Below are 23,846 nucleotides of genomic sequence, written 5' to 3' on the forward strand. Positions count from 1 at the left end.
ACATCTAAATGTTCTAGAGGGAGGCCCCCAAACCCTTCGTGCGTCATTTCGTCCGCGCACATTTTTCAGGGCAATCTCTATTGGGCTCAGGGCCATCTGTAGATTAGCTTAGATGGCCCAATGTCATGCACTGGTAATGCTGCAATGATCTTTCAGCCAATCAGAGACAGGCTCTGGATATATCTGAGACCTGTGACATAGTGATGAAGGAGAGGAGAATAGGGGACCTTTAACTTTAATTTAAGGACAAACCCTCTCTGTGTTTCGTTTCAGCACATATTTATTCCCTGCTGATGCTATCCATCGTCTCCTTGTCACTTCTCTGGCGCCTGGTGTCGTTTCAATAAAAATAAAACTGCCTCAGAAGCCGTGACAGTCCCGATTTAGATCTTATAAAGTGGGACTCCCCCCCCCGCCCCCCGTGCAAAGACCACAGGGCTTTTATTTTAAGAGGCATTTTAATTCATTTAGCTCTGAGCTGTTTCTTATCGAGCTTCAGTTAAAGAGCCTCTGTGATTCCTAGCTGCTGCCAGAGCACTCGACACACCCTTTATTTTATTGCCGATTTATTTGTGAATGATCTCCTCGATTACTTTTTAAGGGCTGACGAATGTCAACGATGCCGACCGTAAATATCTTCTCTTGTCCACAGCTGAAATCTATTCAGCTAACCTCCAAAGAGGAGAGAAGGAACCTGAACCCAACGTTTGAATCGATTGAGCGACTGGTTCATTAAACAGTCTTTTTTAATTGTAAATATCGGCAGTATAAAATTCCATTAACTCGTGTGTGTGTGTGTGTGTGTGTGTGTGTGTGTGTGTGTGTGTGTGTGTGTGTGTGTGTGTGTGGTGTGTGTGTGTGTGTGTGTGTGTGTGTGTGTGTGTGTGTGTGTGTGTGTGTGTGTGTGTGTGTGTGTGTGTGTGTGTGTGTGTGTGTGTGTGTGTGTGTGTGTGTGTGTGTGTGTGTGTGTGTGTGTGTGTGTGTGTGTGTGTGCGTGCGTGCGTTGGTTACAAGGATCTCCAGGCAGAACGCAGGCTGGGAGGTTAAAAACTGCAGAAAAGAGAAGAAAAAGCCTCGAAGAAATAAAAATAAAAAGGAAACAGATTCCCAGAAAGAAGAACTGGCTGGACGCGCCGGCTGAAATCCACTTCCTGTTAGTGTAGAGGTTAGTGCTGCGGAGGGAAGACCTTGGTGAAGCCTCAGCGTCGCCCCCATCACAAACTACGTCTGCATGCTTTCATCCAGAAACACTCAATATGATTCGGATACACATCGCCAGTTTCAATACTTTTGAACTTCCTCTAAAGCTCCATCTTCAATGCAGGAGTATTTCTAGAGCTTCTATAGGTAGATGCTGCTTTTCTAACAAATCCTTAAATGACATGTGTGTTTATATATATATGTTAATGATATAATAAGCAGCAGTTCCATGTTAACATGTCTTAAAATGACTACAATTGTTGAGTTGTGTACAGTGGGTTTCATATAAAAACCCTTGCAGGGGAAAATAATCAAAACATTCAATTACAGAGTCAGGTGATGAGGTTTAATATTCCCGTTTTCTAAATATATTGGTTTGTTTACAAGAGAAAACCCTGAGATTAAAGGCACACGTTCACTTCCCTTTTTAGTCGGATAACTTCATCGACTTCCGGCTAATTTACCATTTTAGAGAATTGTTTTTCTTGTTAGGCAATATTAGCGTTTTTAGTTCCCTCTGGTCTCCTGTCATGGCGTCAATTTAACCTAAGTTACAGGATGAAGGATTTCGGACATCTGGAGTTATCGGAGAAACAAGCTAAGCTAACGTTAGCAGCCGCCCTACAGCGTGCAGAGAGAAACTAATGTTAGCATCAAACTCCTCTTTTCCCTCACTATTTTAGTATTTCATAGCTTTAACTGGAGGACGTCTTGTGTCCCTTAGACCCCGGGCGTCCCTCAGGCTTCACACAGGTTTCCAGGAGCAGAGGAGACAGAAACAAGATGCTAAAAACAAACATGGCCTCCTCGAGGACTGCGGCGTTTACATGGAGACAGACAGGAAGTAAAGAGAGAGGGGGGGGGGTACCTTCTCCAGCTGGGGTCCGGAGGCGGGGACAGGTAGGCGGAGTTATACGGCGAGCTGTCCACCTGAGGAGATGAGAGTTAAGGAAACACAAAGCATCTGTGCACAAAGAACTGCACATCTGGAGGACTGGTGTCACTTCCTGGCTGTGGTCCTGGTCCTGGTCCTGGTCCATGACTACACTGCTGCATCCCTTCCTCCGCCTCTCTCCCCGATGCCCCCATCACTCTGGAACAGGGTCAATCTGGATCCATTGATGTGGCTTTAAAGGTCCCCTGTTGTTCAGACTCACTGATAAACGCAGGGTCAGGGTGAGGCTGTTTGATAATCTAATATTCCCCCCATTGTCTTTTATCCGTCTCTTGAGTGTGATGTTTTTATTGGATAAACCCTTTATCGTCCCACAGAGGGGAAAGGTACATTCTGCATCTGACCCATCGCAGTGTTGGGAGCAGTGGGGATCGCTGCCTGTATGTCTGTAAACCAATATATATAAATAAAGTGTATTTATTATTATTTTATTATACTATAACTTGAATCAAAATATAAAAAAATTAACTTAATTAAATCATATTTTTATTAATTCATTTTGACAGATTTAGATCCTCGTCTGATGTTGAAAATGGAGCTGCTGTGAAGTAGAAATTCAGACTTGATCTGACGATAAAGTGATAACGATCGAATCGTTTTTCGGCATTTAAAAAAAATCTTTTTCATGGATTGTTTTCAAGTGAAATATCTAATTATTTGGCACATTTAGCTGACGTATGTCTTCAACAGAACACCCTGTAGGCCTAGCTCTTCTCCTGACACACACACACACACACACACACACACACACACACACACACACACACACACACACACACACACACACACACACACACACACACACACACCACACACACACACACACACACACACACACACACACACACACACACACACACACACACACACACACACACACACACACACACACACACACAGGCTGAGGGGCCGGACATCTCTGAGAAGCAGCAGCACAGGCTGGTATGAGAAAAATAAAGAGCTTTTGGGACATAAAGGCATTGAGACATGTCCCAGTAGAGACACTACATACTGATATACACCTGAACATCAGCAGGAGAGGACTCTTTAAAGTAGAGACACTACATACTGATATACACCTGAGCATCAGCAGGAGAGGACTCTTTAAAGTAGAGACACTACATACTGATATACACCTGAACATCAGCAGGAGAGGACTCTTTAAAGTAGAGGCACTACATACTGATATACACCTGAACATCAGCAGGAGAGGACTCTTTAAAGTAGAGGCACTACATACTGATATACACCTGAACATCAGCAGGAGAGGACTCTTTAAAGTGGAGACACTACATACTGATATACACCTGAGCATCAGCAGGAGAGGACTCTTTAAAGTAGAGACACTACATACTGATATACACCTGAGCATCAGCAGGAGAGGACTCTTTAAAGTAGAGGCACTACATACTGATATACACCTGAACATCAGCAGGAGAGGACTCTTTAAAGTAGAGGCACTACATACTGATATACACCTGAACATCAGCAGGAGAGGACTCTTTAAAGTAGAGACACTACATACTGATATACACCTGAGCATCAGCAGGAGAGGACTCTTTAAAGTAGAGACACTACATACTGATATACACCTGAACATCAGCAGGAGAGGACTCTTTAAAGTAGAGGCACTACATACTGATATACACCTGAACATCAGCAGGAGAGGACTCTTTAAAGTAGAGGCACTACATACTGATATACACCTGAACATCAGCAGGAGAGGACTCTTTAAAGTGGAGACACTACATACTGATATACACCTGAACATCAGCAGGAGAGGACTCTTTAAAGTAGAGGCACTACATACTGATATACACCTGAACATCAGCAGGAGAGGACTCTTTAAAGTAGAGGCACTACATACTGATATACACCTGAACATCAGCAGGAGAGGACTCTTTAAAGTGGAGACACTACATACTGATATACACCTGAGCATCAGTAGGAGAGGACTCTTTAAAGTAGAGGCACTACATACTGATATACACCTGAACATCAGCAGGAGAGGACTCTTTAAAGTAGAGGCACTACATACTGATATACACCTGAACATCAGCAGGAGAGGACTCTTTAAAGTGGAGACACTACATACTGATATACACCTGAGCATCAGCAGGAGAGGACTCTTTAAAGTAGAGACACTACATACTGATATACACCTGAGCATCAGCAGGAGAGGACTCTTTAAAGTAGAGGCACTACATACTGATATACACCTGAACATCAGCAGGAGAGGACTCTTTAAAGTAGAGGCACTACATACTGATATACACCTGAACATCAGCAGGAGAGGACTCTTTAAAGTGGAGACACTACATACTGATATACACCTGAACATCAGCAGGAGAGGACTCTTTAAAGTAGAGACACTACATACTGATATACACCTGAGCATCAGCAGGAGAGGACTCTTTAAAGTAGAGACACTACATACTGATATACACCTGAACATCAGCAGGAGAGGACTCTTTAAAGTAGAGACACTACATACTGATATACACCTGAACATCAGCAGGAGAGGACTCTTTAAAGTAGAGACACTACATACTGAAATACACCTAACCATCAGCAGGAGAGGACTCTTTAAAGTAGAGACACTACATACTGATATACACCTGAACATCAGCAGGAGAGGACTCTTTAAAGTAGAGACACTACATACTGATATACACCTGAGCATCAGCAGGAGAGGACTCTTTAAAGTAGAGACACTACATACTGATATACACCTGAACATCAGCAGGAGAGGACTCTTTAAAGTAGGGACACTACACACTGATATACACCTGAACATCAGCAGGAGAGGACTCTTTAAAGTAGGGACACTACACACTGATATACACCTGAACATCAGCAGGAGAGGACTCTTTAAAGTAGAGACACTACATACTGATATACACCTGAACATCAGCAGGAGAGGACTCTTTAAAGTAGGGACACTACACACTGATATACACCTGAACATCAGCAGGAGAGGACTCTTTAAAGTAGAGACACTACATACTGATATACACCTGAACATCAGCAGGAGAGGACTCTTTAAAGTAGGGACACTACACACTGATATACACCTGAACATCAGCAGGAGAGGACTCTTTAAAGTAGGGACACTACACACTGATATACACCTGAACATCAGCAGGAGAGGACTCTTTAAAGTAGGGACACTACACACTGATATACACCTGAACATCAGCAGGAGAGGACTCTTTAAAGTAGGGACACTACACACTGATATACACCTGAACATCAGCAGGAGAGGACTCTTTAAAGTAGGGACACGACACACTGATATACACCTGAACATCTTGAAACCTGAAAAAGGTTGTGAAAATCTTTTTTTTTTTTTTTTTTTTAATATGTTTTATTTAAAAGTACAAAACAGAGAATCTCAGTCACTGTTTGATCCTGAAAAATACGTTATGTTAAAGTCAGTCTTTCACATTTCATCACAATACAAAATATAACGCATATGTTGGACATGATTAAAATAATGTAGTCCTTAAAATGACTGGTTGAAATTCTTTGGTGCTATAATCACAAAAATACATTTCCAAGTGTCTAAAACATATTGATATTTGTCGTCGCATCTTTTATGATTGATGCAAAAAATGACAGTTCATGAAATCCCGTCAAAGCAAGTTGAGAGTAAAGTAAATCACAGCAGGTCTTTAAATAGCAGATACAAGGTTTTCTTTGTGTAATATCGGTTCAGCTGCAGAGAGACGAGCGGCGCTTCCCGTCCAGCAGAGGATCACGTGAGGGGTTTGTTCGAGCCAGTAAGAACTTCAACAGAAAGATGATGTTATTGAACGTATATATATTTTCTGCTTCCATTTTTAGTGCTTTAACTGTACAATTAGTGCTTCAGGGGTCAAGTGGCATACTAACTTCAGAAACATGACTATAAAGACCTGCAAAATAAACACAAAATGACCACAAGGAGGCGCTAAACCACAGACATTTAAAAAAAGGTTTAGCAACAGACACACAACGACTACATAGATGCGGAAAGCCACCACAAAAGGAAGAAATCAAGTCATGATGACTCAAAGGGAGATCACACACACCACCGCAATTAAAAAACCCAGAAACACAAAGTAGACCAAAAAGTGTTAAAAACAACTACAGAAACCGCCAGACAAACCCAAGGAGGTGCTAAACGACTAAGAGTAGACATTAACTGCCACAAAGAAACACACGATGATAACAAAAACCTGAAAACGACAACAACAAAACATGAGAAACCACTACACACCCTAAATACAAAGACAAAACAACCCCCGTGAAACATAAGACGATGCAAAAAGGAGTTAAAATGACCAGAAACATGTGGAGAATTATTCAAATGAAGCACACTGTCCAAAAATATATGCAAAACCAGGGACTAAGACTTCCCTTAATTATTGGCCCCGGAATATTCTGACCTATACAGACTAGCAGAGGACGCTCCAATTGACTGATGTTCCCCAAACGTCTCACCTGCAGGCTGCAGTATATCAGCCTGTAGGCCACGGATCCACAATGACATACATTTATTAATCACAGCAATCATAAGAGCACTATCAGAGCGCTTACTATCGTTTTGAAATCCTAAACAATTCATCTCTGCTAACATGAGTTACTAAAAGCATCACGGCCAACATTAGCTTCCTTTAGCTTAGCGGTGGTGACGTGAAGTCATGTGACCGTGCTGTAGTTCCTTTATAGCCCAACATTAGCCTCCTTTAGCTTAGCGGTGGTGACGTGAAGTCATGTGACCGTGCTGTAGTTCCTTTATAGCCCAACATTAGCCAACTTTAGCTTAGCGGTGGTGACGTGAAGTCATGTGACCGTGCTGTAGTTCCTTTATAGCCCAACATTAGCCTCCTTTAGCTTAGCGGTGGTGACGTGAAGTCATGTGACCGTGCTGTAGTTCCTTTATAGCCCAACATTAGCCAACTTTAGCTTAGCGGTGGTGACGTGAAGTCATGTGACCGTGCTGTAGTTCCTTTATAGCCCAACATTAGCCTCCTTTAGCTTAGCGGTGGTGACGTGAAGTCATGTGACCGTGCTGTAGTTCCTTTATAGCCCAACATTAGCCTCCTTTAGCTTAGCGGTGGTGACGTGAAGTCATGTGACCGTGCTGTAGTTCCTTTATAGCCCAACATTAGCCACCTTTAGCTTAGCGGTGGTGACTTGAAGTCATGTGACCGTGCTGTAGTTCCTTTATAGCCCAACATTAGCCACCTTTAGCTTAGCGGTGGTGACGTGAAGTCATGTGACCGTGCTGTAGTTCCTTTATAGCCCAACATTAGCCACCTTTAGCTTAGCGGTGGTGACGTGAAGTCATGTGACCGTGCTGTAGTTCCTTTATAGCCCAACATTAGCCGCCTTTAGCTTAGCGGTGGTGACGTAAAGTCATGTGACCGTGCTGTAGTTCCTTTATAGCCCAACATTAGCCGCCTTTAGCTTAGCGGTGGTGACGTGAAGTCATGTGACCGTGCTGTAGTTCCTTTATAGCCCAACATTAGCTTCTTACTTCAGAAATAAAGTGGTGTTAATATGTGGAGATTATCCTGCTGACCTCCCTGGGATGATTACAGTTTGATGAAGAGCACGGCGGTGACCAAGGCGAAGCCAGCCAGCAGCGAGGCCACCCTGGGGATGCGGTTCCCTCCGGAGCCCAGCTCGTGCGGCAGGATCTCCATGAAGGTGATGTAGAGGAAGCTTCCCGCCGCCAGACCCTGCAGCGTGCAGCGGGCCAGCCGGTGCTGCCGGGGCGCCTTCGTCTCCGAGAGTGCCGAGCCCAGGCCGATGCCCAGCGGCGACATGGCGGCAAACAGCAGCAGGCAGCCGGCCACCAGGGGGAGCCGCAGCCGGCCCCGTGACAGCGTGCAGGCCAGGCTGAAGGAGATGATGCTCTTGTGGACCATCAGCCCCAGAGTCAGAACTGAACATGGGAAGAAGCATTCAGTTCAGAGAGGGGAAACATACTCAGATGTTGTACTTAAAGTGGACCTATCATGCTATATTTGAAACATATATTGTAGGGCCATACCTATATAAAACATGTCTGTGAAGTTTTTTTTTCAAAATACCAAACAGATCACCCATTGTAGCCATGCCTCATACTGCTCAAACCCCTGTTTTGAAGCCCTGTTAGAGAAACGCAGATCTTGGGTCCTTAGCTTGAAAAAAAGAGGAGGCGGAGCTAATGCCTGATCAGAATTCTACCAGAGATAAAGTTAAATTCTGCTGTGATAAAACGCCATCCTGTTTGAACCACGTCAAGGATTATTTCTGAAATAGTATGGAGCTCAAACTAGGGGTGTTGAAATTAATCGTTTCTACGATGCATTGCGATGCGGACGATTCTGCATCGATGCAGTGACATAACATAATCGATTATAGCGTAGTAACGTTGCTTCCTGATTTTACGGCCGCGGCTTTACAATAACGTTTTTTTTTCTGTCACTTTAATATAAAACCGGTCGGTGACGCAGAGATCAGGGAACAGACGTGACAGCGGCACAGCGACACCAAACACTGCTTTATCCACCAACACAAGAACACCAGTCCAGAACCAAAGGACCCGCTCTGAATCAGTCCGTGTCGCTGCGGCTCAGGGACAGACAGGGATTTATGTTTTAAAGAAATAATCGCGTTACAATCATGTCAGGTTTTTGGTGGATTTAATTAAGTATTGGATTGCAGAGTATGAATGTCCTCGAGCTATTTTCAGACGATATATACGTGTGTACAGTTTGTGAAGGCAGGAGGAAAAAAGCTTCCGCGATCACCGTCTCCTCTCCGTTCCTCCAAGCCCCGCCCCCTCCCTGAAAATAATGAGTGACAGGCTGATAGTGACCTGATAGAAACTTTATTATTCACTTAATCACTGAGATATAATGAAGCTAACTTAGTCTCATACATTCATGGGATTCATGTAACAGTGAGACAGAGAATGTGAGTGTGCACCCACATGCACTATTTTAGTTTGTATGCTGTAGTAAATCCTCCTGTTGTCTGCTGTGTCCAGACTCAGGTCCTGTGCGTGATGCCTCATTCAGGACATTCAGTCAGTGTCCTTTCTTAACAGAAGGCCGTGGCTAGAAGCTGCAGCTCGACTGCAGAAGCTGCAGCTTTTTGTTTTTGAGGATGGAACAACTTCACACACGGAAGCTAGACCTATACAATTATTTTGGTTTATAAATTAATGTCAAGACATTTATGTAATGGATTTCTGAAGCACTTTCTAAATAATAAAAAGAGAGTTCATGTGTATTTACTGCATGTATGCATCGATGAAAAATAAGCCATGTGCAGTAATATGGAAAATTGAGGATGCATCGGGGAATCGAATCGAGAGACCAGTGAAGATGCACAGCCCGAGCTCAAATCCTTTTTCTCTTGCAGGTTTATCACGAGGTGAGTTATTTTTTTATTTCCTGCTTTTTTAAAAACACATGTGCTCTCTAGGACAGGTTGGCTCCGAGTGTTAGCGAGGCTTGCTAATGTAAACAAAGACGTCCAAAACACGCCAGGCGTTGTTCCTGATCGCACCTTTCTGTGGGTCCGCCGCAGATTTGACGTCAGATGAAATCTGTATCCGCTCGTTCGGAGGAAAAGAGAGGGGGTTTTATTTTCTGGCGCTGCGTGAGTTCCCCGACGCACCGGGGACACATGTGTATTTATAAAAGACAAAGTGCATTTTGCATGACAGGTCCCCTTTAAGTACTTTTACCTTTACTTGTCACGATGTATTCCTACTCTATGGTAAAGTAAGTATCAGAGTGTAGGAATACTCTGTTACTAGTAAAAGTCCTACAGTCAAAATGTTACTCAAGTGAAAGTAGAAAAGTAACTAAATGTGTTAAATACATGTAGTGGAGTAAAAGTACACGATTAGCTTGTTTTATGTTTGTTCTATTCTCTTTTTAATGACCATTTCATAGCGTGTTTCCGTGACACTATTTCTCAATGCACCTAATGTTTTTCATGTGTGTACAGTACTTTGAATTGCCTTGTGTTGAAAGATGCTGTATAGATAAACTTGCCTTGCCTTGCCACGTAGATCTCCTGCAGGCCCACCGCCAGCCCCTCCAACACGGAGTGCAGCGACAGCGAGAAGACCAGGACGAAGGAGCGCAGGGCCGACTGCGCGCTCAGGTCCGCGTGGAAGAGGCTGCCGCCGGACTCCTCTGACGCGCCGTGGCGCTGGGAGTTGGCGCTGGAGTTCGGCAGCAGAGCGCGACACTCCTTCACCTGAGGCTGGTCCTTAAAGGCCAGGATGACCTGCTCCAGAACCAGAACCAGGAAGAAACCCATCGCCATGATGAACTCAGGCAGAGGGAACTGAAGCTGTGGGGAGAGAAGAAGACGCCGCTGACGAGGGTGAACGATGACTATCGGATTTGATATCGAAAGTGTCTAAAGGAGAACAAACATTAGCCGCCTTTAGCTTAGCGTGGTGATGTGAGGACATTAGCTTAGCGGTGGTGACGTGAAGTCATGTGACGTTCCTGTGCGTGTGTGGGTATGTGTGTGTTTCTCAATGTCGAGGAGGCTTGCTTGGTAGCACACAGGGGCGGACTGGTCATTTGGGAATACCGGGAGTTTCCCCGGTGGGCCGGTGCTGTGTGTGGGCCGGAGGGCCAAAGAATGATTTAAAAAAAATAAAAATAAAACCTGTGCTAGACTGGGAGTCTAGCACTGGGAGCAGTGGGCAGCTATTGTACAGCGCCCAGGGAGCAATGGGAGTGAGGGGGGAAGGGGGATGTCCGGTGGCTTGCTCAAGGGCACCACGGCAGGGCAGGAGGTGAACTGGGACCTCTCCAAGTAGTCCACACTCAAAATGTAGGTCTGGTCGGGGACTTGAACCGGCGACCCTAGGGCTCACAGTCCAAGCCCCCACTGACTGCCATAGATTTAGTCCCTAATGTTGCTCTCAAAGTGCACCAGATTGATGCATTTAACTTCAACGGGCCCACCACCTACGGGAAACATCGATGGGGTCGGGTGCGCTGCCAGAAGGGTGGCAGTGAAAGAGGAGGGTCTCGACGGACCAGACCCGGGCGGCAGAAGCTGGCTTTGGGGACGTGGACTGTCACCTCTCTGGGGGGGAAGGAGCCGGAGCTTGTGCGGGAGGTGGAGCGGTACCAGTTGGATCTGGTTGGGCTCACCTCTACGCACAGCGTCGGCTCTGGAACCTTACTTCTGGATAGGGGTTGGACTCTATTCTTCTCCGGAGTTGCTCAAGGTGTGAGGCGCCGGGCGGGTGTGGGGATACTCACAAGTCCCCGGTTAGGTGCTTCGTTGTTGGAGTTTACCCCAGTGGACGAGAGGGTCGCCTCCCTACGCCTGCGGGTTATGGGGGGGGAAACTCTGACTGTTGTGTGTGCTTATGCACCCAACAGCAGTTCAGAGTATTCGGCCTTCTTGGAGACCCTGGAAAGAGTCCTGTATGGGGCTCGTGAAGGGGACTCCTTAGTCTTGCTGGGAGACTTCAACGCACATGTGGGCAATGATGGAGACACTTGGAGGGGCGTGATTGGGAGGAACGGCCCCCCTGATCTGAACCGGAGTGGTGGTTTGTTACTGGACTTCTGTGCTAGTCATGGATTGGCCATAACAAACCCCATGTTCGAACATAAGGATGCTCATAAGTGTACGTGGTACCAGAGCACCCTAGGCAGAAGGTCCATGATCGATTTCGTTATCGTATCATCGGACCTGAGGCCGTATGTTTTGGACACTCGGGTAAAGAGAGGGGCGGAGTTGTCAACTGATCACCATCTGGTGGTGAGTTGGGTCGAGTGGCGGGGGAAGCCCTGGAAAGACCTGGTAAGCCCAAACGTGTAGTTCGGGTGAACTGGGAACGTCTGGAGGAGGCCCAAGTTCAGGAGGCCTTCAACTCACACCTCCGGCGGAGCTTTTCGGGCATTCCTGTGGAGGTTGGGGACATTGAACCAGAGTGGGCGGTGTGCAAAGCCTCTATTGCCGAAGCCGCGGTGGGGAGCTGTGGTCTCAAGGTCTTAGGTGCCTCAAGGGGCGGTAACCCTCGAACCTCCTGGTGGACACCGGTGGTCAGGGAAGCCGTCCGACTGAAGAAGGAGGCCTTCAGGGATTTGTTATCCCGGGGGACTCCCGAGGCAGTTGCAAGGTACCGACAGGCCCGAAGGGCAGCAGCCTCATCCGTGGCCGAGGCAAAGCAGCGGGTGTGGGAGAAGTTCGGAGAAGACATGGAGAAGGACTTTCGGGCGGCACCAAAGTTGTTCTGGAAAACTGTCCGACACCTCAGGAGGGGGAAGCAGGGAACCATCCAAGCTGTGTACAGTAAGGATGGGACGCTGTTGACGTCAACTGATGGAGTGTTGGGACGTTGGAAGGAACACTTTGAGGAACTCCTGAACCCGACAACTCCGCCCTCTATGTTAGAGGCAGAGCTGGAGTATGACGGGGGATCAACGCCAATCTCCCGGGGGGAGGTCACTGAGGTCGTCAAACAACTCCACAGTGGCAAAGCCCCGGGGGTGGATGAGATCCGCCCGGAAATGCTGAAGGCTCTGGGTGTTGAGGGACTGTCATGGTTGACACGTCTCATCAACGTTGCGGGGAAGTCGGAAACGGTACCGAAGGAGTGGCAGACTGGGGTGGTGGTCCCCCTTTTTAAAAAGGGGGATCAGAGGGTGTGTGCCAATTACAGAGGCATCACACTACTCAGCCTCCCCGGGAGAGTTTACTCCAAGGTACTCGAAAGGAGGGTCAGGCCGATTGTTGAACCTCAGATTGAGGAGGAACAATGCGGATTCCGTCCTGGTCGTGGAACGACGGATCAGCTTTTTACTCTCGCAAGGATCCTGGAGGGGGCCTGGGAGTACGCTTATCCGGTCTACATGTGTTTTGTAGACTTGGAGAAGGCGTATGACCGGGTTCCCAGGGAGGTACTGTGGGAGGTGCTGCGGGAGTATGGGGTGAGGGGGTCTCTACTCAGGGCCATCCAATCTCTGTCCTCCCAAAGCGAGAGCTGTGTCCGGGTCCTCGGCAGTAAGTCGGACCCATTTCCGGTGAGGGTTGGCCTCCGCCAGGGCTGCGCTTTGTCACCAATCCTGTTTGTAATATACATGGATCGGATTTCGAGGCGTAGTCGTGGGGGGGGGGGGGGGGGGGGTCTGCAGTTCGGTGGACTAAGGATTGCACCACTGCTTTTTGCAGATGATGTGGTTCTGATGGCTTCATCGGTCTGCGACCTTCAGCACTCACTGGATCGGTTTCGCAACCGAGTGTGAAGCGGCTGGGATGAGGATCAGCACCTCCAAATCTGAGGCCATGGTTCTCAGCAGGAAACCGATGGACTGTCCACTCCAAGTAGGGAATGAGTCCTTACCCCAAGTGAAGGAGTTCAAGTATCTCGGGGTCTTGTTCTCGAGTGAGGGAACAATGGAGCGTGAGATGGGCCGGAGAATCGGAGCAGCGGGAGCGGTACTGCAGTCGCTTTACCGCACCGTTGTGATGAAAAGGGAGCCGAGCCAGAAGGCAAAGCTCTCTGTCTACCGGGCCATTTTCGTTCCTACCCTCATCTATGGTCATGAAGGATGGGTCATGACCGAAAGAACGAGATCGCGGATACAAGCGGCCGAGATGGGTTTCCTCCGCCGGGTGGCTGGTGTCTCCCTTAGGGATAAGGTGAGAAGTTCGGTCATCAGGGAGGGACTCGGAGTTGAGCCGCTCCTCCTTCGCGTCGAAAGAAGCCAGTTGAGGTGGTTCGGGCACCTAGTTAGGATGCCACCTGGGCGCCTCCCTAGGGAGGTGTTCCAGGCACGTCCAGCTGGGAAGAGACCAAGGGGTAGACCTAGGACCAGGTGGAGGGATTATATCTCTTCGCTGGCCTGGGAGCGCCTTGGGACCCCCCAGTCAGAGCTGGTTGATGTCGCCAGGGAAAAGAAAGTGTGGGGCTCTCTGCTGGAACTGCTACCCCCGAGACCCGACCACGGATAAGCGGGAGAAGATGGATGGATGGATTTAAAAAAAAAATCTTCCCGGGGGAGCATGCTCCCGGACCCCCCGAGAGGAGGTGAGGTCCAGCACCTGCCCACACCCCCTGTTCAATTGTCTCACCCACATTGAGGATGCTTCCTACGCCCATGTTTTATTCCTGGACATTTGAAAAGTCCTTCGACGGCACTCGATGACGTAGTATCCTTGAAATAGTGGCTCTGTAGCAGCTTTCCTCGACATTGAGAAACACCCAGAGTGTTTGTCTCTTGACCTTATGACAAAATCAATACATAAGTTAACTAAATGTGTGTGTGTGTGTTTGTGTGTGTTATATCATCTTACGGTGACCCCCGCGCTGCTGAAGGCCTCCTCGATGCTCTGCAGGTAGTCCGGCAGCTGCTCCAGCAGACAGGTGGCCAAAAACACTCCTCCTGCAAAACAGCTGATCAGGCTGAGCAGCCTGCGCCGAAAACCTGCAAGACAACGCTCAGGGATAAACCTGACGCCTGCTGCTTCAGTACTGATACCTCACTGTGAAAACACTCCACTACAAGTATGCAAGTATATATATATATATATTCAAAACCTAATTTAGGTAAAAGTATTATCTTTAAAACGTAGTTAAAGTACATAGAGTAATAGTTGTATTATTATTATTAACATTAGTATAATTATAATCACCATTATTATTAGTATTGTAATTAGTTAGTATGATCATGATTACGTGGGTCCATGCTGCAGCAGCCCCCTCCCCGAGCGATGCACAGCGGGCTGAATCCAGACAGCAGCGTGACGGAGAGCAGGAGAACCAGAGCCCCCCCAGGAGCCCTGAGGGCGGAGGGGGAGACCCCCCCCACCACAGCGGACATCTTTAATCTGGTTACTCGTCTTCACCACCGTGAGAAGGAGGAAGAGGAGGAGGAGGGCATGGAGTCACACAGGAGTCTGTCTGACAAAAAAGATAATAATTAGATCCCCTCTTCCTGTCTTTCTTCTTGTATTCAATCTAATATCTATATTTTTTCTCTGCCATAATATATATATACACACTGATATAGATATAGCATAATTTATAAAGTTATAAAAGGCTAAGTGTTTCCATATATATACATCCAGGCACTTAAAAATATCTATATGATATATATATATTATATATATAATGTTTTTTTGTAATATGAATTACTTTTTTTAATGTTTGTACTGAGTTATCATTTTTCATTATATATATATATTGTGTTTTTTGAAAAGACAAAATTCGCAGTAAAAAAGTTAATTCTGAGAAAACTAAACATTTGGAAAATAAGTCAAAATGAAAAGAAAAAAGGAAAATTATAATAAAACAAAAACATCTCTCGTTCAGATCTTGAGTCGACTAAATGTAGCGTACATTGAGGAAGATTGTTAGTGGCTTAGTCTTTATTTGCTTTCATCATGCTGAACAACTTATTTTCAAGAAACTAATGAGGAAATAATATAATATTTAAAGTGGGGCTTTTGCATTTTTCTCTCCAGATAATCTCAGTATTAGTCCTATTTCTGTGTTAATTATAATCAAGGAATTAGGTAATTAGTCACGTGCCATGCTGAATAACTTCATCGTTAGAAACATACACGCCATTTCCTGCTGAAAATAAGTTGGAAAGTTTTGATTCCCATGATTTGATCAGTTTTACAGATATTTCGATCAATGCATGGAATCAATTCTTCAACTCAATCCTAGGTGTCGACTAAGATTCCAATTATTCTTTTATTTGTATTACTTTGTTCATGATATTTGACTTGTTTCCATACAAACACGTCAGAGCACATCTCTGGAATACACAGACATCAAGTAGTACTTTCGAAACTCATATTTAAAGATCTAGTGATTTTTAAACAGCGCGTGTTGTTTCCCCTCGTGTTGTTTCGCCTCGTGTATACCTCTGAGCTGTACCTGAATCCGGACCCAGCAGCTCGCTCTGTTCCTCGCGGAGATGATTAAAGAATGAAGTCCTCTTTCTTCTTCTTTCTCGCTGGATGTGTCGACATGTTGTCCGGGAAGAGGTGAGTCAGTTCCCATCAGCTGATCTGAACTGAGCTCTGTCCCACTCAGCAACAACACGCTGCATCCGGGTTTCACAATAAAACGCTGACTTGAAACCATAGCTAGAAAAATGATTCAGTATGGAGAACAAACCTTGCCTTATATTTTTGAATACATTTACTCGTCCTTTACTGAACTAAAAGTACTAATACTAACCCCTAAATAAATACTCCGATACTCATAAAACACCTGCTTTGAGATGTTACTTAGCCAAAGTAAAAATATTAATATCTCTAAGCTTTCAGAAAAACATGTAAATTAATATCAACAATTTGTAAAGTAGTAGTTCAAAGAAGGAATTCAAGATGTCGAACACATGTGGCCAATATGTGGAAATGTAACTCACTACACTACATGTATTTAATCCCTTTAGTTACTTCACAGATGTGGATGAATGATGTGAAATATAACCAAGTGTTAAATCAGACTTTAGTTCCACCTGGAGTAAATCCACCAGCTACCCTGCAGTCTACAAAGTACTTCAGATTAGCTCAGACCCGGCGGCAGACATACGTGTCTGGGCGGGCATTTGATGTACCAGGGCGGGCCCACCCCGAAATTTACATTTCCCGGAAAAACTGAATTGTGAAAGAGCTGACATGCTGAAAACCCAACCCCTGCAGGGGGGTCTGGGGAGATTCTCCCCCAGGAGATTTTTTGAAATACTAACATAAAATACACATTCTGGTCCTCTCTTGAGAAGAAAAATAAATAAATCTATTACTACACAACATATTTAAAAAAATAATGAATGCCATTTCAGTTTTTTGTTACTTTGTTCTGAAAGCTGAACCTGCTGCTCCTCACAGGCGCTGGTGTGAAAGGCGCTGGCGCTGGTGTGAAAGGGGCCCCTTTCACACCAGCGCCTTTTCAGCTCCGGCTCGGAGCTAGAGCCTGAAAAGCGCTGGGTTTTCCAGTTCACACCGGAGCTGCGCCGGCTCTTAGCTCCGGAATCTGCTTCATTTCCAGCTCCAAAAAATGGTCGGTCCAGAGGCAAGAGCTTTTTTTTATAATGTATAATGTCCTTTATTGTTTTATGTTTCATGTGGAACCTATATGCTGCAGGTCTCCCTTGAAAAAGAGATCTATGATCTCAATGGGACCAATCTGGTTAAATAAAGGTTTGAAATGAAATTAAATGAAATTTGGAGCTAAGAGGTGACGTCGCTTACGTCTCTCTTACGTCGAGGCGTGCAGGAAACTAAACCCACCTCCCATGGCTCGACTGTTATGCCTGCCTACAAGCAGTAGTGCCTATAAACACACTTTATAAAGTCAGGCAACACTAACCAGGCTTCGTGTGATTCTGTTTATTTGTGCCTTACGTTGACCATCCGTTCACTGTTATCGATCATTGTGGAGAGAGGCAGACGTGTTGTTTTGTATTATTGCAGCTATCGGATGCAAGTAGTCAGTTTAGCTTCGGTTGCTATGCCAACATCACCCGTTTTATACCAGAGAAACTTTCATAACAGCGTTGTGATACCAAACAGTGTCAATTCAGACTGACACACATTCACTTAGGCTAAGGGGAACTGGGGATATGCATCAGCTGCTTGTGTGAGTCGGACAGTGAATACTTTAGAGCGGCCGCTGCAGTGTGAGCTAACCGGGAGCTAACGGGAGAATAAACTCCTGTGGAAGAGCAGCACTGCAGCGGTCGGTAAATGCTGCAGAAACACATTAATAAACAATGAACCACGGGACTCTGGAGCAAAGCATCAGGTTGGAGAAGTCGTTATTCAATTTATTCTGGCTTCGTGTGATTAAAAGCAACACGATCATCGACCCGACGCTGTTGTTGTTGTTGTGAGCTGCCGTAATGGCTGCCGTTGGGGGGCAAATCAGCGATGTAAGCGGTGACGTCATGACGCAGCAAGGGCAGCTCTGGGGCGCCAGTGGGCGGTGTGCACAGAGCGGGAGCTGAAAAGGGAAACCGGAGCTGAACCAGAAAAGCTCCCGCTCGGAGCTAGAAACTGAAAAGCGCTGGTGTGAAAGCCGCAACAGAGAGAAGAGGCTGTGAATTACTTTACATTGTGGATAAGGGTGGATAGCCCCCATTGTTCTGTGTGTCAAAATGAAAGACAGCCCACACATCAATCATCAAACCGTGGGGTCTTATTTAATTACGTGTTGATTTCTATCAACACGTAATGTTGTATCAATGTATATAGAGATGTACTGTAACTACAGCAAAAATATTCTCCGTCGGGACTTCCTGCAACAACACCACGTCGTTATCTTGATTCTGATTGGCCAGAAGACATTATCAAAGATGTTCTATTGAGAAGATGATCACTACGTGACAAAAGTTTTCAAACCGTTTCTAGTCTTCGGTATTTCCAGACAAGTGGCTACTGAAATCAATCTGACTAACTGCTGTCTGTGCAATTTACTCCGCGCGAGTTGGCGGACTTTATTTAGCTTACTTTAAAATCATTTTTCATGGTGGGGCTAAGCCATTTATTGGTATGGCTGTAGCCTAACCAAGTATACCCTGGCTCCGCCACTGAACATAATAATAAAACAATTAAAATGTTGTATTCAGCCCTGATTAAAACAGCAGGCCCAAATCCTGGATGGCCGGGCCCAAATCCTGGATGGGCGGGCCCGGCCCCATGGGGCCCGCCCATGACGCCGGGTCCGGACTAGCTGCACCTTCACCAGCTACCCTGCAGTCTACAAAGTACTTCAGACTAGCTGCACCTTCACCAGCTTTGAGAACACTTTCATGATACAATACAATACAATACAATACAATACAACTTTATTTATAAAGCACTTTAAACCTCCAGACCAAAGTGCTGTACAGGCAAATAATAATCATTATAAAACATATCATATTATTCTGAAATGGACTAATATGCACTCTCTATAGAGAGGCGAAGTCACGCCCATCTACTTCCGGCCCATGGGACCCCGGAAGCGAAAAATGTACATTGAATTCAATGGAGAGAGAAAACATATATTTTGATCCCGTTTGAATTGTGCCACGAACTACACATATGATGTTTGTCAATCTCAAACAATAAGTTCCATGTCAAAAAAGTCACATTTTGTCGTAAAACTGTTGAAATATAAGACTATGAAAAATACGCGACTACAAAGACTACAAATCCCAAATCCCATTCTGGCTCGCGTAAGTGATGTCACAGGCGATAATGCTCCAAGTGGTTGCGACTCGTAATTAAAGCGAAGAAGAAGAAGAAGATCTCATAACTGATTTATTCCCTCCAATAAATAAGAGATTGATAAAAATAAATTCACTTTTACAAGATGCCTGTGTGCTTTGTACCAGGTTGTAATCACATAAGTGATCATACTTATAGATCATATCTCGTTCTATCGCTTCCCGTCTGATGAAAGGACCAGGAGTCGTTGGACCAAACATATCAGGTAATACACATGTTGTGCATGGAACATAGTCAAGTTAGCTACATAGCTAGTAGCGACGAGTAGCGAGCACGTTAGTTAGCATCACATTACTTAGCCTTGTCATTTGTATTAGCCTTAACATGAAATAAACCCAAATGTTAAACAGTAAGAGTAGTCATGATGGTAAGTATTTTGTGAAACATTTGAAGAGAAGCCTATCGCCCCCTCCGCCAGGTGCTAAGGGGGCGGGAGGTAGGCTAACGGCAGATTAGCATCTGCGATCTTTTCTACTTAATGCTATCTGCTCAAATGGTTAACATTGAACATTAAAAGATCAGGCAGTTCAGGGAGAGTCGAAGGAAGGAAGGCAGGCAGGCAGCTTTGCATGACATTTATTTATTTATAGAAGGACCATGCATACAAAAACATTAATCTCAGCAAAGAGAAGAGATGCAATATGCCAGATTATAGCTAATAGCTAATTTACATCTGTGGTCCATTCTTCTGGACGTGTTTCATTGTGATGATAGTGAGTCAATCTGTTTGTTGGAAAGACAGTAGTTGAGTGATTACTGAGAGAACATTATTAAAAGAGATAATTATTCAAAGTGTTGTTACTTCAAAGTGTTGTTACTGACCTTTTTCTCTTTTATTTCCTTTACCTCACCTGTAACCGCTGAGACCCTGAGGAACATGCACACTGGACTGACCCGCTCTGGCAACCTGATTTCCACTGTACGTAATAGTATTTGGTTATGGTATATTATTTATATACATCAAAGGCACAATGCACCCCCCAGAGACACACATGTATTGAGTGTGATATTTTGCATAGGTCAAGTGAAATCATCTTTACACACTAGAAAACTGTAGGAGCGGCAACTTGTTCTGAAATTGAATTTTTAATATCCGATAATAAAGTTGTTCTGTTTTCTTTATTCTTCTCTCTTCCCAGCTCCATCCATCACCGTGCTCTGTTCCTGCAGGTCCTGCTTGCTAATCAATGCTCATATGTTTTTACACAATTACAAATAAAGTCAATGTATTGTATGACATGAAGTTGTGCTTCATTCGGAGTCAATAATACATTCATTCTGCCTTCATCCATTCTGCCTTCAACTGCACAATGATTGTGGACTGCACCGACATCCATTGGTAAGATGAACCAAGCAAAGAGGGTCGCCATCATGCCCAAGGACATCCAGCTGGCCCGCTGCATCCGCGAGAGAGGGCTTAAACTGACCTGAGACCAGCACACCCAAACACAACGGCTCTTTTAAGAGCCACCTACAGTTTCAAAGAGTTGCAATCCTACATTATTATAATGATTAAACTGGTTCATGTGTCACTTAGTTTACTGAACCGTGATGAATGAAAGAAATGAGTGAGGTAGTGGTTTACTGAAGTTACAAAGACATTAATATATGAGTGACAGGTCAGTGTAAACACAAGCTTCTGTCAATTATGGATCACTCAAACTATTTATATAAAAATATGTAATAAAGTTCTAAAACAAGTATTCGGTATATTCCTTGATAGCTTTTGGAGAAGGTTGTTTTTAAGTTTACTAAAATCTATCGTTTCAACTGTTTCACTTTATAAAAAGGAACAGGTGAGTAGAGCATCATTGAGTTTCTTATTCTGTCAGTAAATTATCCAAATGAAATGTTTATCATTATTTTATTCAACCCTAAACAAATTGATTGTACCTTTTTAATAATGACCTTACATGGTCGGCAAAGTTAAATTAACTTCAAAAAATCAAATCAATTCATTTCTCCAACAGTCAACTATTTTCATAAAGAATATATATATTTTTCAAAGTCAACTTTATTGTCAATCTTACTCAGTTTGTGTTTATAGACAGAGAGATCAAAAAGACTTTTAAATCAAATAAAATTATACAATTTACAGATATGTATACAAATATATATATATATATCCTATATAATGATGGTGGACACTTCACCTCCAGCAGGGCAGATGGCTGCACAAGTCCATCGGGGGATGCTCCCAAAACACCGACTCACTCACAAAGAGACCAGACTCGAACACTGTCTCCTGATAGGCCTGCACAAAAGCCTTCACCCCTTCGGCCTCGTTTACAAACCCCCAGTTGACAGCCATGACTCCGTCCAAGTTGTACCCCCCGAGCACCCTCTTCATGAGGGACGCGCATGGAGTGGATGAAAGTCCCGACTGCAGCACAGCACCAAACTTGCTGGCTGTCAACCTGCCCCGCCTGTGTAACTGCCACTTTGTCCGCTGTCCTCCGGTGGCTGTCTGGATGGCAGCTTGCTGGTCTCTGCTCAGTCGCATTGAGGCAAGAATTGCCTCAAGCCCCCGACCCCCATGCCCCTTCACCAGCTCCGGCACGGTGACAATGGCCTGATGTTGAGGCCGCGGCTCTGGCTCAGGTGAAGCCATGCCATGCCACACTGTGCGCCCCTCAGTGCAGACCTGAACCAGTCTACATCCTCAGTGGCGATGTCTCTGGCCAGTGGGTTGTATGTCTCCTCTCACTGTTGGTAAAGTTGAGACACCGGCTGGACTACTTTGGAAGTGCCAGGCTTCCTCCACTGGCACTCAACATCTGTGGAGCTGATCTGCCACATGGCACATATTGCCAATGCTGCAGCGTGGCTGCATTTATACATCCCCCGTGCACAATCACAGACAGCGCTCTGCATCGCGCCATCGTCTCCCATGCAGATCTGTACAAATAAAGTAAGTACCATGTTTGTTAGCATGCTATAATAGATTGAATGAGCAATAATACAAGGATGGTCCGGATCTGGGGGTGGGAGGGGTTATTTTTCCATAGTTTTGTCCTCTTGTCTGATTGTTGTTGTTGTTTGTTTTTTCTGTACTGGTTGTGATTGTACATTGTATTTTTCTAAATGTGTATGAATACATTTTTGAAAAACATTTGATCAACAATAAAAAAGGACTTGGTCAGGATCTAGACTCAGTGTGTAGTTTATTAATTAATCAATGCTCTCTCCATTAGGAAAACACATACCAGTGTACCCGAGGGAGTCACGCACAGCTGTGCCTGGATAACCAAACAAATTGACAAGATAACCAAAACCCTTGAATCTACACACAGCAAATAAACTCAAATGACACAACGAGATGTAAAAGGAGATCACACATACAGTGTAGTCGATATAAAACCGGCCGCTTCAATCTGAAGAGCAACTAAAACAAAACACGGGAGTGTACCTTGTTCTTGTGAACACTAATGTAATCCACAGCATACACAGAGACCACGAAGTTCTTACGGAGAAAACTAGTTACTGAAACAAAACACGTTAGTGTACCTTGTTAGCTAATGTTAGCTAGCTGACATTAACGTTACACATTGCACTCATGTTACTCAACGAAACCTTGTAAAGCCGGTCCCGCTACAGAACCGACTAACTCCCCTTTCGTGTATGTACAGCTCTCAACGTGTCCAGACTTGTAGTCACCTCATTTTATACTTTTATTCTCATTCTGAAAGAAACAGGTGGAATTTGCTAACGTGACGGCCGTCTTTGTGATGGTGACGCGTATTGTGCGAGACCAGAGACCTGTAGTTCACTGAGCGGTTTCACACAAAAAAATGTGTAACTTCACAGTTTTACGACACATTTTTATTTTTTTGACTTGCAAAATATTCTTTTAAATTGACAAACATCATATGTGTCATTCGTGGCACAATTCAAACGGGATCAAAAGATAACCTTTCTCTCTCCATTGACTTCAATGTATAATTTTACGTTTCCGGGGTCCCATGGAGGCTCCCGGAAAGGGAGGGACTTCGCCTCTCTATGCGGCTTCGATCTGACTGACACAGAGCGGGAGATCAGAGGCGGGGCTTAAGAGAAACTCAACTGCGCATGCTCTATGGGCCCACATCCGGGTACTTTCAGAGTCTATACTCGCTCCACTTTGGGCTTCAAGCGCCACTGAATAACTCACAGGAATGAACGGTATCTTTCACACACACATACGGGTATTGGGCCGAGCGCGACACCGTACTTCCAGTATCGGCCGTTTTACGCGAGGTGCAAGCAGCCGTACACCGTCTAGGTGTTGCTAAGCTTCCTGTACTGAATATCATAGTCTATTGCCTTAATCAATATCTAGTCAACTCTAAAATACCACATGTATGCAATGGCATGATAATATTATTGTGACAAGTGGGGTATTCACCTGGTGTTTTCCAGAAATTAGAGGTACATCTGCAGGCAGAGTCTGTAAGGG

General features: G+C 45.0%; 1 protein-coding gene and 1 pseudogene across 7 annotated transcripts; both read right to left on the reverse strand.

Annotated features, from left to right (window-relative positions):
• Positions 1-2,240, reverse strand: part of LOC117443318 (CREB-regulated transcription coactivator 2-like) — a 32,180-nt pseudogene extending 29,940 nt beyond the window's left edge.
• Positions 2,241-5,511: 3,271 nt separating this feature from the next.
• On the reverse strand, positions 5,512-16,233 carry LOC117443320 (zinc transporter ZIP1-like). Of its 7 annotated transcripts, none has more exons than XM_034079289.1 (6): positions 16,071-16,233; positions 14,862-15,082; positions 14,480-14,610; positions 10,203-10,501; positions 7,725-8,090; positions 5,512-5,944 (listed from the first exon to the last, which is right to left on the reverse strand). In XM_034079289.1, exons 2-6 carry the CDS (start codon positions 15,004-15,006, stop codon positions 5,830-5,832), a joined length of 1,056 nt encoding a protein of 351 aa, XP_033935180.1. In that variant the 5' UTR covers positions 15,007-15,082; positions 16,071-16,233; the 3' UTR covers positions 5,512-5,829. The 7 variants fall into 7 exon arrangements, with proteins under 7 accessions (XP_033935180.1, XP_033935183.1, XP_033935182.1 ...); XM_034079292.1 differs by having other exon boundaries at positions 14,862-15,086; XM_034079291.1 differs by having other exon boundaries at positions 16,058-16,233.
• Between the last annotated feature and the right edge of the window lie 7,613 nt (positions 16,234-23,846).

Source organism: Pseudochaenichthys georgianus, unplaced genomic scaffold, assembly GCF_902827115.2.
Source record: "Pseudochaenichthys georgianus unplaced genomic scaffold, fPseGeo1.2 scaffold_582_arrow_ctg1, whole genome shotgun sequence".
NCBI classification, from domain to species: domain Eukaryota; kingdom Metazoa; phylum Chordata; class Actinopteri; order Perciformes; family Channichthyidae; genus Pseudochaenichthys; species Pseudochaenichthys georgianus.

Bases quoted from the DNA above. Each gene is read 5' to 3' on its own strand.
- LOC117443320 (XM_034079289.1), bottom strand. From the start codon at position 15,006: ATGTCCGCTGTGGTGGGGGGGGTCTCCCCCTCCGCCCTCAGGGCTCCT. The intron at 14,611-14,861 runs GTAATCATGATC...GTTGTCTTGCAG, and splicing joins CTGCTGCAGCATGGACCCAC to GTTTTCGGCGCAGGCTGCTC. The intron at 8,091-10,202 runs GCAAGGCAAGTT...TCCCATGTTCAG, and splicing joins CAGGAGATCTACGTGGCAAG to TTCTGACTCTGGGGCTGATG.